The sequence below is a fragment of the Thunnus maccoyii genome, chromosome 18 (assembly GCF_910596095.1).
Source record: "Thunnus maccoyii chromosome 18, fThuMac1.1, whole genome shotgun sequence".
Taxonomy (NCBI): domain Eukaryota; kingdom Metazoa; phylum Chordata; class Actinopteri; order Scombriformes; family Scombridae; genus Thunnus; species Thunnus maccoyii.
The window spans coordinates 9,179,445-9,193,230 of record NC_056550.1 but is presented as its reverse complement, the minus strand read 5'-3'; the positions used below and the strand labels follow the sequence as shown (position 1 = coordinate 9,193,230).

The window sequence follows — 13,786 nt, the reverse complement described above, 5'->3', positions numbered from 1 at the left end:
AGACTGAAATTATTAGTGTCTTCAGAGAGTTGATGGTAACTGAATCTCATTCAATCTCTCTCTCTTCAAATCAAGCTTGTGCGGCACTGAATGATATTGAATTGATATTATTATTACATATTATTATTATTATTATTATTATTATTATAATTATTATTCACCCATAAAGACTTCTTTATTACAAACAATTCCACCTCATAAATCTGTGTTTAGTGGCTGACCTGTGTAGATGTGTAGCAGAACACAGAACATTAATTACTGTCAGATCCTGACCGATCCAGTGTTAATGAAGTTACCGCTGCTGTGCCACGTGCGTAAATTGTATTGTTAGAGCTGCTGTATGATGCTGCAGCCAGCTGTGACACACAGCCAGTTGTGGGCAACAAACATCAGTACTGATGTTTATGCCACAACCCGACACATTCAGTGGTATCTGAACAACATTATTGTAAGATTCAGACATTAATATAACACATATCAGACCTGCCTGAGTCACATTAATAGCTGTATTCTGACATTTGACATGTCAGAAAATTATTTTACTAGATGTGAAATACTAGAGAAGTAAAAGTAGCAAAACACATGAAAGTTGGTTTGTGATTGTGGAGAGCTCTGTGTGTGCGCACCTCTGCTAATTAAAGACACACTCTGCAGTTTTCATTTTGGACCAAACTGTGTACTGAAATGTGGAGAAAAGCCTGAAACAGTGGAAATTGCTCCACTATATCAGTCAGATGCAAAACAAGCTGCAAAAACAGCTGCAAAACTTTATGGGCGTGTTTGCACCGTCATATCATTAGCGCAAAATCTTTTATGCATCGGACCTTGTGATGGGGCAGATTGCAAATGATGCACAATTCATGGTGCAATCAGCAGCTGCAATCCATTCTTTGTGAATTCGCCCTTGAATATCTTTGGGTTGTGGACAGTTGGTTGGGACATTTTCCCCCATTTTCTGACATTTTATCGACCAAACAACTAATCAATTAATCAAGAAATAATCGACAGATGAATCGATAATGAAAATAAGAGTTAGTTGCGGTGCTAGTCATGTTCGTTATTGTATAGAATTACCCACAAATCTATCAAATTAATAAACTCTAACACGCAATCATGTACAATTCGTGTTTCTGTTACCACAGCAGCCTGATAAACAGTATGTACTGCAGACTACAAAGTATTTTTATTACCTACAGAAAGGTTGTGAGATACTTCTTACAACTCTTTGGAAAACCAAAACCTTTGTTTAAGTTAAAGCTTGAATACTGAGGAGGTTTTGTGCAATGGACCCCAGATTTTTGTACATCACTGATGTTGATGACCATCTATTTTATAATGTCACCACACTGCAACACTGGAACTTTTGACTTATCCCATAATTTTAACAGAGAACGTTTAGTATTTTATCATTTTGACTTGCATCTTTTAAATGTAATCTCTGAAAGTTTAAGAATCACTGGACAGAATATAAATAAGTGAAAAGTTCCAAAAAAGTACCATATGTAGTAACACTTTCAGCACTTTTCAGCACTTTAACATGCATAAAATCAAGATTAAATTTAAACATGGAGACAGTATACATATATATATATACATATATATATATATATATATATATATATATATATATGTGTATATATATATATACATATATATATATACACACATATATATATATATATATATATATATATATATATATATATATATATATATATATATATATATATATATATATATATATATATATATATACATATATATATATATAATACTGATGTTAGAAAATTTTCTCTCACCTTAACTTTGGTTATGGGTGAGCCATACCTTTTTCCTATAATGGTAACATATTGGTTTTCTTTACTACATAAGGCAGCTAAGAAGGAGTTTGCATCCTAATTACAGAAAGGTCAAATGAATCAATATACTTTTTCACTTTAACATGGTGTCTGTGACAAGGAAAGTTGTGATTAATTCATATGTGGTGCGAATAGAAGCACAAATAGATGTAGGGCCTGCCTGAAGAGTGTGTGCACAAAAATCAATGTTGCAGTGTGTAAATAAAATAAATAAAGGTCAAAGTGCTTGAAGATTCAATACACCAGTGTGTGTGAAGATACCAGCGAGAGTGCTCTAATCAAATACTGAAGCCTCAGCAATCAATTACATGATTTCGTGCATGCAGCTTCATATTGGACACTTGTTTTCTGACTGCTGTAGGCTATAGGCAGGAGTCCCAGTGTGTCTGCAGGTCATATGTGTCCAGGAAGTCTGTGGAAAAGACACTAGTGGGTGTTGGAGGGCCCAGTGGAGCCAGAGCAGGGGTTTCCTCACCCCTCTCTTCTCCCATAGTGAGGTCCAACCAATCCATACTGTCCAGGCCTTGCTCCCCCTCCGCTGATAGGTTGAATGTATCCATGGGAGATGGTGGATGGTCCAAGATGCTGGGGGTGCACAGCATTTGGCTGTGGAGGTCATCAATCAAAGTCAACAGACCACCAGGCTCCACCCCCAGGAGAGGCGTTCCAGTGGTGCTTTCCAGAAAGTCCTCCAGACGTCCACTTGTACAATCACTGAGCTGTTGCTTCTCTTCTGGGGTGTCGACTGGAATCTGAAGCTCAGGTGGCGCAGGGGGGGTGAACTGTGGGGTGTCACAGCCGGGCAGGGAGGGGGGAGGAGGGGAAGAGACAGAAGACGTGGAACTAAGGTGGTCCAGAGAAGGGTCTGGTGCTGGTTTGAAAGTGGTGGACATTTCTGAGAGGAAAAACACAGAAAAACACTGAATTTTAAATTCAGATGGTCTTAATGGTTACTTAATTGCTGAGTAAACCTTAAAAAATGTTAATTCAGAACAAACATGTTCATGTTATTGCATCTTACCTCCTGTCTGCAAAATGATGTCAATAAAATCATCTTCATGCTCTGTATCCTGAGAACAGACAAACAGGTGGGAACAACACAGTTCAACTGAGTCCATGGTTAAGTCACAACTCACCACAATACAACACAATACTAATCTAACATGGCATGGTGTAATGCAAAACAATGTACCGAAACAGAACACAAAGCAACACAACTTTGCTTAATAAAAGGTACAGTAGCAAAACCTAAGAAAAGGCCCCCGAGGGCAGTAAAAATCATACTTTCTGAAATATGATCATTAAATTCATAGTGTGGAAAGGGCCTCCATGAAACAATCAAACATGCAGTGCATCATACTTTGTTATCAGGTGATGACGCAACTGTCTTAATGGAAGCAGGAGAAAGAGGACTAAACAGGACATCCATACTAGGGCACACCTCCTAGAGGAGAGGAGAGGAGAGGAGAGGAGAGGAGAGGAGAGGAGAGGAGAGGAGAGGAGAGGAGAGGAGAGGAGAGGAGAAGAGAAGAGAGGAGAGGAGAGGAGAGGAGAGGAGAGGAGAGGAGAGGAGAGGAGAGGAGAGGAGAGGAGAGGAGGAAATTAGAAGCTTCCATTCACTTTCTGTTGCAAGATATGGGGGAGATTTGATTTTCTGTGCATCCAAAGTCATCACCAAGTCTTTTATAAAGGTGACTGGATGATACAAATCACACTGAAAGATTATCCATGTCATCTACTTACATTTTCAGAGGAAGGTGATATGGTGTTTTCCCCTGAGGGAGTGGTCTCCAAGTCCTTGAAGAAAGGCTGCAGACTGGGTGGTGCTGACAAACACTGAGCGACTCCCTGCTGAGGTTCATCTACAGATACCTGCAGTCCCCCGTTGTGTGCCTTCAATTCATCAGACAGAGCGGAAAGATAAGAACAGAAGCAACAGTACTAGTTACAAAACAAATCAGTCAGAAACCATTTTTTCTACATTAGACTTTATCTTTAAAGAAATTTCTGATTTTAGTAATGCCAACAACTCATTCATAGTTGTAAACACATCTGCCTACACAAAAGAGTGATACTTATACACTCTTTCTGGTCAAGGATGTCTTGCTCTCATCATCTGACCTTGCAAACCTCCACTCCAAAACCTTCTTCAATAAACTTTATCCTACTGCCTCCCAGTATAAAGAGTGTCATCGGAGGGATAAAGAGACACAGAAGACTGCTGATAACAGCAATATGTGAAATCAGCACACAGTGTCCCACTAAATCTTGTCATTTTTGGAGGCACACCTGCACTCGACGAGAGATACCGTACATCTCAATTAGCCGAGATGAGATGGCGTCTTTGTTCCTCTTCTGTTAACAACATAAATCATAGTAATGGAGGGTGTCGTTAGAGTAATTAGCAAAGCAATAATAATCAGCATCAGGCTAGTGTCAGACACTCTTATCATATACTGCTGTCACTGTCTCAAACAGCATACATCATTAATTTCTGCTCCTATAGGACTCAGTGGAGCAGTTCTCTTTCACTCCCATCTTTCTCTCTCGCTTTAAAGAACATTAACAAACTGTCCTGTTGTTGCACAAGTGATGGGGAAAGAGGCTCAAGGACTCTGGGGTTTGGTTGAGAATGAAGTGTATGACCGGCATCCATTAAATGTGTAAAAGAGATGGTATGAACACTTTAAAAATGTTTCAACATCTGCTGCTCAGCTGCTACTTATGGTGGCAGAAATACTCCAGCTACAGTTTTTAAAGGGACGTTTCACCAAAATAATCATACATACTTGCATACCCATTGTCATATTGAGCAACAAGGTGTGTAGCATGAATTGCTAAGTCTGTATGTTAAGAAAGCAATACAACTTTTAAGGCTCAAAATACCCATAAATATTTTACAATGCAATGTTTTACCAGTTTTTTCGTTATTTTCTGTATTGCGCAGTTGAGCTACTATGAATCTTAAAGATGAAACAATCAGTGTCTTTATTTAAACCTCACCTTTAAATTTTGTTGTTTCAAGAATTCAAGATGCATGCTCTGTTTGGACTGATTATCAGCTGTTGTCAGCTGAACAGGGTCGTGGCTTGGGAGCTTGGCTGGAGTAGACTGTAGTCGCTAATGGAAAATGGAAAATTGAAAGAGCTTAGTTGGTAATGTTAAGTACTAAATATAATAATAAAAACGTACATCAAGCAATAGCTTTTTCATGAGTTAGTTTGAGGCAGACCGTTAGTGGTTGAAACACTGTCATTGTGCAGGTACTTCTAAATCTTCACACACTACTGTATATGTATAAAACACAATACACTATAAAATTACACTTCCTATCCGTAATGCTTTGATGGTTGATATTAGTGTTGGAGAAAGTTGGTTTATCTGTAAATATACTTCCCTTCCACAAGGGAATCATGCATAGACATGGTCAGGACTGTACAGACATTCTCAGGCAAAAGAAATAATTTAAAAACTGTCTTTTTGTGAGAAAAAACACACAAGGGAGCTTCTGAAAGTGAGACGTGTACCTGCAGTGTAATGTGATTGGTCGCTTTGTTCTCAGGTAGGTCAGTTCTTTGGTTCTCAGTGATGTGACTGGTCAGTGCGATCAGGAAGTGGTTACCGTTGCCATCGGTGACCAGAGTTGGGGTGGAGTCACTCTTGAGGAGATCAAGAGTGAAGGAGGGAGTGGAGCCTGACTGCTGGTTGAGGTGTGCTTGAGACACCTGTACATATAATAAAAGAAATAACTTTAAGAGAAAGAATATGAATTTTCCTACATATTGTCAGCACGGCAAAATGGTGCCTGGAAATTCTGTGTTGACTTGCTGCATCTGTTATTAGAACAACATGCTGTTATTTTTACAGAAACCCTTGCCAAAGATAGCATTGCATTGTTAAAAGACCCTACCTGCAGTGACTGCTTTTGCCCCTTTTGTTTCTGTTGTATTAGCAACTGTTGCTGCTTCAGATGTATCTTCGTCTGTATCTGGATTTGTTGTGGCTGTTTCGTCTGCTGCTGTTGTTTAAATTGCTGCTGTAACAGTGACTTTTGTTGCTTCAGTAGAATCTGTTGCTTCAGTTGCATCTGCTGTTGATGTTGTTTTGAATGCTGATGCTGTTGTTGTGACTGTTGGCTCTGCTGCTGCAGTTTGAGCTGCTGTTTGTGAGATTTCTTCTTTCTCTGCTGAGAAAGTCTTTGCAGGTTCTGTTGATTGTCCAGCATCTGATTGTTGTTGTGAATGTTGTGCTGTTGCTGTAGCAATAGTTTCTGTATGGCCTGTTGCTGGGCCAGCTGCAGAGTGGTTTGCTGGAGACGTACATGTGCATCTTGTTTTGTTTGTGCGTTCGTCTGCCCCGGCTTGATTTGCAGCTGAATCTGCTCCTGAGTTTGGGAGTGCAGTAATCCATGAGTGTCTGGTGATTGCATAGTTGTTTCAGACGCAACTTCCTCTGCATCGATGGCTTCCTGTTTCACAGTTACCTTGGTAACGTCCATCTCACATGAAAGGGAGGATGATGGGAGTGGGAGACCAGGCTTATCAGGTGGTTCTTGTTTTACTCTTACAAGAACCACAGGCTCAGCAACTTGTCCTCCTCTTTTCCCGTGCTCCAGCTGCATCTTGAGTACCTCCACCAGCCTCTGTTTCTGCCTTAGCATCCTGGTCAATTCCTCTATCTGCTTATCTTTCTGCTGCAGCATCTTGTCTTTGTCCATAGTCACTACTGGAGCTGTGGTTGTGGTGGTGATGGCAGCTGATGAGACCGGGCAGTGTTTCTGCAGAGAGACGGGCTTTAAAGAGAATTCACAAGGTGCTGCGGTGGAGCACGAGGGCTCTTCTTTAATGTTTGTGGGGAGATGAGAAGTTGAAGATGGCTGTAGGCTCAGCTGTGAGAGAGAGAAGGAGGAACAAAAAATAGTTAAAAAATACAGTATTAAAGTAGTTGTAATACGTGTATATAGTAAGTATATATTAAGCTGTACTAATTATATATTGGTAATACACTACTAGAGTACAATACTAGTCAAAAATGGCACATTTTGTACATTAATCATAGCTGCATATGGAAGTACATACTTATTACAACACAATTAAATATATATTATTAAGTATACTATACTTTTTTTTTATAAAGGAACATTAAAAATGTGTGTGTGTCATATCCTGGTAGTTTATGAATAAATCAATAACCATACTCAAATTTGTAAGATGAGTGGGGAATGTCGGTGTTTATTTATGAACGATTTAACATGTCACATATGAAAAAAATACAGACCATTTCCCCTAAAGGGTTGCTGTTAAAGCAGGTATCCTCTGGACTCATGGGGGCCGGTGAGTGGTCAGAGGGGGTGAGGGAGACGGGTGGGGGGGATACAGTGCCACCACAGTTCATGAGCTGCTGAGGAGTGGCTGCAGCTGGGGTGGCACTTCTTCTTGCATCAGCTATATGGAGGTTAAGAAAGGTAATATAACATTAAACATATCAAGTAAGTCAAGTCATAACATTATGCAGACAGCATACAGATAATACATAACCTATGCTGTTGTCTTTTTAAAAAACTTGATTTAGCCATAAAAAATGAACTGAGCATGATCAATTTATGTACAGTATGTGCAATGATTTTTACAGCAAGACCCCATTTGACTAATTGTGATTGCATTAAATTACAAACAAAATTGTACATATCTATGAGTAGGGCTTTATAGTGAAATCACCATTCTTCATTTACCTGACTGACTGATCAGAGAGGATATCTGATGACACTGAAACTGAAACTGTTGTTTCTGTTGTGATGAACTGTTATTGATGGTGGCTGCCGCAGTTTTAGGGGATTTTCCTGCTCCTTCAGCCCCTAGCCCTGTGGTACCCCCTACTGTTGGAGAAGAGGTAGTGTCAATGCCTCCATTCAACTCCTGGTAGGTCCTCAGCCTCTCAATAAGGTCATTTTTGGTGCCGGAGACAGGCAAGCCACGTAGCTTTAACTCGGACTTCAGTTCTGCCACCTGACAGACGACAGAGTAAAAGAGAGATTGAGATTGAAGGGAAAGAGTGAGGAAAAGTGAAGAGATGAGAATACATATTAAAGGAAAATGGAAAAGGATCAAAGTAAAAAGAAGAGAGAAAACAAAAAGACAGAGCAATCCATCACTCTCCCTCTCTTTGTCAGCTCCGAGTTTGCAGGCCACTCTTCAGTGACAAAACTTTGTTAACAGAGGATGTTTTACACACATCAAGTTCTATCCACCAACTACTCTATCGACTCAGTAGCTTGTAGGCAGCAGAGAGAGAGCTGCTGGTCTACATTGTACTGATTCTTGACTGAAATATACTATAATATGGGTGAGTAATCATCACCAATGTTGCACACATCATGAGAAGTAAAAGATGAAGAACAAAAGATACAGATCATGAATTAATCAAGCAATTTATTTTGGATTTGCATGCTGTTCTGCAACTAACCTTCATTTCATCCAGGTTTGGAGGTAGACACACTGGTTTGGTCCCCCCTGAAGGGGTAGAACTCTGATGGCTGAGACTTCCCTGGTTAGAGGGGGCTGTTGAAGGGGCAGCGACAAGCTGATGTGGGGAGGAGGTGGTCATGGAATTGGAGGAGGAAGAGGAAGATGGCTGCTGGTCTGTCTGAGGTCTGTTGTATAGAAAGAGAGACATGAAGGAAATGGATTGTGATCTCTACAGTCAGATTTAGACAGCTAAATGCAAATAAACCTTAACACAAGATACCAGCACCCCAGTTTTGAGACTCACTTGGGTGGTGCAGGCAGGATGGTGTGGTAGTTGTGGTGCTGCTGCTGCTGCTGCTGCTGCTGTTGCTGCTGCTGACTGAGGATCTGGAGCTGCAGGAAGAGCTGCTGCTGCTGGAGGATCTTGGCATAGGATGAGTCCAAATGGGGAGGAGGCTCTTTATCTCCCTTCTGGTCAGGAGGGATGTACTGATGGTATTTTAACTTCTTTATCTAGAAGGCAACACATTAACAAAAGAACAAATAATCATTTTATAAATATTTATTATTCTTTGTCTCCTAGTATTAGATCTAGTTTTAACAATAGTACTGTCTACATGTCAGAACCAAAAGATCTACCTTAGGCTTGTTGTCCTTGGGTTTCTTGTGTCTCTGGGCAGAGCGGTCACAGTTTAGTTTAGGCTGGGGCTACAAATAGAGGAGTTTTTCAAGTAAGTGTATGCTACAAACTTTAAACCTGCATTAATTGTATTTTTGGCTACTTGGGTGGCAGTGAAACAAGCTGTAAACACACTTTTATAAATATTATCACCTTATAAAGTTGATATGGCCAAAACATTAGCAAAGAGTTGCCTATTTACGCATCCAACAGAAAGAGAGCAACATTAGCTTTCATTTGAAGTCATGTTTCAGGCCACCTGGCAAATGTAATGTATTTCCTGTTAGCTCTGTTTTGGTCTCCACTAATTCCTGAGGGAAATATCTGGCTCATTAGCTGCTAAATGCTCCGATATGTTCACCAGCTAGCTGCTAACTTTGTCTGTCTGCTGTTTGGCGCTAAAAGACACTAAATATGTGTTTCATGCACTGTTTCACACAATTTCATGTTCTGTTCATCCCTTTTAGCGACCCCTGTCACATTACACATAGTGATGTGATCCAGCGCTGACATAAAAATATTGATTGGAGCAGCTTTAAAACAGACCACCAACTGTGAAAACAGTGGCGAATCCAAGCACAGTTCACTCATGTTCTCTTTCAAGACATTTTAAACATTTTTGTTTGACTGGCCTTGAGAATGTTGCTTACCTTAATCTGACAGGTAACACCTGCCCTCTGGGCAGATGGTGCTGGCACCCCATTGGTCAGCTTTAGTGAGGGGGAGGATCCAGAGATTGGTGGAAGAGGAGGAGCTGGAGGAGGGACCTGATGGATAAGAGGAAAACATAATCTAAGGAATGGTTTAACCATAGCCTTACAACTCTGACACAGTACTTACACCTAAACCTTGGGAAAAAAAAGAACTAGAAGAAGGAGATGAAAATTCAACACTTAACGGACCCCAGCAGTAAGATGACATAGTGAAGCTTTATGGTAAATAATTAAGTAGTTTTTCTGTAAAGTTAGATATTGTAATGGAGTATAGACACATTTACTTTGAGTTCCAGTTTTACAATCTTGCATGACACACAACATGCCAGTCACACTGTGTCTACCACACAGTGATCCTACCTGTGAAGGAGATGGGATGCTGCTCCCAGCCAGTGTCTCTGGTGGAGAGGGCAGAGGTCCCAAGCCCAGAGGAGACTCCTGGCTGACTGGCTGTTCTGGAGACAGACTGTCATAGCTGTCCTCATCACATGACGAGTTATCCGCTGAAACCTTTGGAAACTGCGTCTCTAAGAGTGAGAAGGATGGATTGTGATTGTAAATAAAAACATAAATAAACCTTAAAGCAGAGTGGTGCAAGAACTGCATTTATCCCTCAGTGAGGGAGGGAGTGTATGACACCCAGTATCAAACATTGCCATAGTGAAAGCTAGTGTATCTACCTCCTTGTCTGAGTGTGTGTGTGTGTACCTGTTTTACTTGTGTACAATAACAGACCACACAGCAAACTGTTATCACCTGCACTCAGAGGTGTTGACACAGTGGATGCCTCCATACAATCCAGACTTACTCCACTGTGACAATGAACTAACGCCTTGTGGGCATCTCTTAGTTCGGCCAAAAGGGTTGAGCTACACATCACTGCATGTGTGCCTCTCTGATTGTGTGAAATACTACGAAAAATACACACAAGCTTCTTCAACGGTATCTGCTCTAGTAATGTCAACCAGTGCATTAATGTGATTGCTGCAGAACAACTGAAGCGCTCTCCCTCTCTGTGTGTGCATCATGCCCATGACAGCCAGTTGTAGATAACTTCACTGAAAAAATGCTTATTTTGTCCATGATGAGTCAGGCCATTTCTGACTGAAAGTTTTCATTCATCTAAGTTTCAACACAGCCCCCTCACTCATACCAGTTTTCATCTGACAGATGGCATCTCTCTGGGGAATGACGTTATGCTGAGAATTCTGAAGGATCATTTCTGTAATTTATGCCATGAGTGCATTAACTGTTTATGTAATGGCTTATGCCAGCCTTCTGTGCTACAGTACTAATGATGTACTCTTTACAAAGTGCTTTCCAGGTAACAAATAAACGTAAGAGAATAAGATTTTTAAAAAATGGACCTATAACTCAGGGGAAGTATGTAAAAGCCTGTCATCAGTCAACCAAAGGACGAATGTTTCCATATCAGCTGGCATCAGTCAGGTTGAGACATCCTACAGCGCAGCAGTGAATCCGAGCCGTGCCCCCCCTGCTAATTTTCCCCTCAGGGATATCATATAATCATGTCATTAATATGCAGGCTTTTGAGTCTTTACAGGGATTTACGAAATAAAAGGTACCTGCAAGGATCATCTGGACTAGGATGGAGACTTTTCTTTTCTCTGGTGGATGTGTGTTATTTAATTAGAGAAGCTGCTATGGGCTGGAACAGACAGCTATGTAGAATACACCGCTGGCCATTAATTTAGCATCAGCAGGCAATGAAGAAAAGACAACATGGGGCTGATTTAATACCCTCTGATCCAATAATGTGATGACTTCCCTACTGCTGAGCTGTGCCAGTGTGTGTCTGTGCTTGGTCTGTTTGTGTCTTTGCATGTCAACTCTGTGTAACTCTTGTGTTCCCAGTGCTCCTACAGTAAGTGGCGGTAATGCAATTGTGTTTATTGTGTCGCCGTGACGGAGACGGATAATCCACTGACACCGTACCTTATTGAATCTCAGCATTCTTCCTTCCACACATCAATCAAGCAGCTGGGCCCACTGTCTCTGATCTCATCCTCTAATATCTGACAGTACTGGCACTGGACCAAATATATGCAATAAAAGTTGTGCATGTTCTTTATATAAATCCAATTTGTGCGACAGTATGGGTCCTTTCTTTGTCTTCAATTCTTTCTTTCTCTTCAATTAGTAGTTAATTCTCCTAATCAAAGCTAATGGGTTTTATTAACAGACACTGTAGCTATTGAAAGCTGACAGCTGAGAAGGATATGTCTTCAGTTCCTGTCTGTCAAGCAGACATGAGACGGCATGCATGATTTACTACATCCTAGTTTAACCTTTCTAAACCCACAGCTAAGGCCGTTTGAAGCATGAATACTCAGGTGGGGAGGGAGTACGTGTGTGACTTGGGATGTGAATGTGCATGTGTGCCTGTGTTTCAAATGTTTGTCGCCAGGCATGTGTGAGTGCCTGTGTGTGTGATGAGAACAGCTGAGGCTTCTGAAAGGCAACATCAGTATGTTCATGATAGCTGGAGGAGATGGCCAGGAGGGACATCCTGTCAGGAGTCTGACTGTGGGTGTGTTGTGAGACATCACACATATAAAATTATGTGTCCCCCTCCCCTCCTCCACAAATATATACTGGGCAAATTTTATTTAAAGGTGCATTTATAGATTTTTGGCCACAAGGGGGCAGAAAACATAATCTGACAGATATATCCAGTCTGAATTGTGTTTTTTGGCCACCTGATGAAAATGAGCCCAACATTCACTCTTCTGGTCTGCTTTGACCTCATTTGATTCAGTGTCAACATCAAAAATATTGATATAGTGGTTTAAGTATTTATTTGGTTTAATTTTATGAGTAAATCCTAATTTGATCATATTGATCTATTAAGACAACAATGTTTTATTTAAAGCATAGGTTCACAATTTTTCAAGTCCAAAACAATGGTTTTTAATAGCCAGTATAAACAGGAGGAATAATTACAGCAAGCAAAACCTCTTTTAATGTTCATATAGGCCACAGTATTATTTTCAGACAGACTTGAAAAATTGTGAACCTATCTTTTAATCTGGTGGCCATGACAAGGTAAAAAGGCCTCTTACAGGAGACAGACAGGAGCAAAAATCAACAAGCTTATCGGATTCTCTGTTGAAAGTATATCAAAAACAGACAGAGCCTGCAGCCAGCTTCAGTGACTACATCTGTGCTTTTACAGCAGTTCAAATGACTCTTATTCCTGCCACAGTGCTGATGCTGTTGGTGTTCAAGGTCAAAGGGGCTGCAGTCAGCTTAATTAATCATGATCTTAATCATCATAATTTAACACTTATGTTAAGCTTGTAATTGGCTCTGCCAGTGAGAAATAAATGTGAAAGGAGTTCATTGTAGTCTGACTATATTGGATGAAGATGGCTGCAGTCCAATAAAAAGAGTTAATTTGGCGAAAGATAATTGTAGAAATGCTGAATTACCTTGGATGGATTCCATTTGTAATTTAGACCCAGTGGAAGAGTAAATGACAAACAGAATCCATTCTGTATAAGTTACAGCTACCCAAAGCTGTAAGACCTATTAGACATTCTATGAATCTCATCACTCAAGACCTCAGAGATTCAATAAAAGCTTCAAAGGTCTGCTCATGTGGTCCCTTTACCTGGGACCATGATCTGAAGCCTGGCTAACTTACCTATGATGGCCTGTTTGATGCTGGAGTGGACAGGTAGGATGTTTTTGTGGATCAGTTCCATAGGCCCCGGGCGGTGGGAGATCTTATCGTTCAAACCGTCGGTTAGACGAGCTCTTTTCAGCTGCAGCTGCTTGGCCTGCAATGACGGCTCTGCTGATGTCTCTGGACATTAAATGATGGAAAGATTTTTGACCAGTGTGCTATAGGTAATCTTTGGAAGTTACTTGTATGAGTGGTGAAGGCTCCCGACAGGCAGAAGGCACTATGAAACACTCACCCTCTAGGATGTGCATCCTGATCAGTTCAGATCGCTCTGGCCGACTCCTGATCTTTCGCTTCAGATAGTCCTCAGTCTGGAGATACAGAGATTAAAAAAATGAGAGACAATTAAACACTCTTTTTGA

General features: G+C 40.7%; 1 protein-coding gene across 1 annotated transcript in view; it reads right to left on the bottom strand.

Moving 5' to 3' along the window:
* Positions 1-1,780: 1,780 nt before the first annotated feature.
* LOC121884772 (myocardin-related transcription factor B-like) overlaps positions 1,781-13,786 on the bottom strand; it is a 43,657-nt gene continuing 31,651 nt past the window's right edge. Inside the window, exons 5-20 of the mRNA XM_042393765.1 lie at positions 13,660-13,735; positions 13,383-13,544; positions 10,076-10,242; positions 9,653-9,769; positions 8,963-9,031; positions 8,628-8,836; positions 8,322-8,508; positions 7,591-7,864; positions 7,137-7,303; positions 5,770-6,747; positions 5,387-5,584; positions 4,863-4,979; positions 3,603-3,752; positions 3,220-3,303; positions 2,881-2,929; positions 1,781-2,754 (exon numbers count right to left, since the gene is read on the bottom strand). Of these exons, the coding sequence (XP_042249699.1) occupies positions 2,222-2,754; positions 2,881-2,929; positions 3,220-3,303; positions 3,603-3,752; positions 4,863-4,979; positions 5,387-5,584; positions 5,770-6,747; positions 7,137-7,303; positions 7,591-7,864; positions 8,322-8,508; positions 8,628-8,836; positions 8,963-9,031; positions 9,653-9,769; positions 10,076-10,242; positions 13,383-13,544; positions 13,660-13,735 (3,537 nt within the window). The 3' untranslated portion in view covers positions 1,781-2,221. The remainder of the gene's footprint in view (positions 2,755-2,880; positions 2,930-3,219; positions 3,304-3,602; positions 3,753-4,862; positions 4,980-5,386; positions 5,585-5,769; positions 6,748-7,136; positions 7,304-7,590; positions 7,865-8,321; positions 8,509-8,627; positions 8,837-8,962; positions 9,032-9,652; positions 9,770-10,075; positions 10,243-13,382; positions 13,545-13,659; positions 13,736-13,786) is intronic.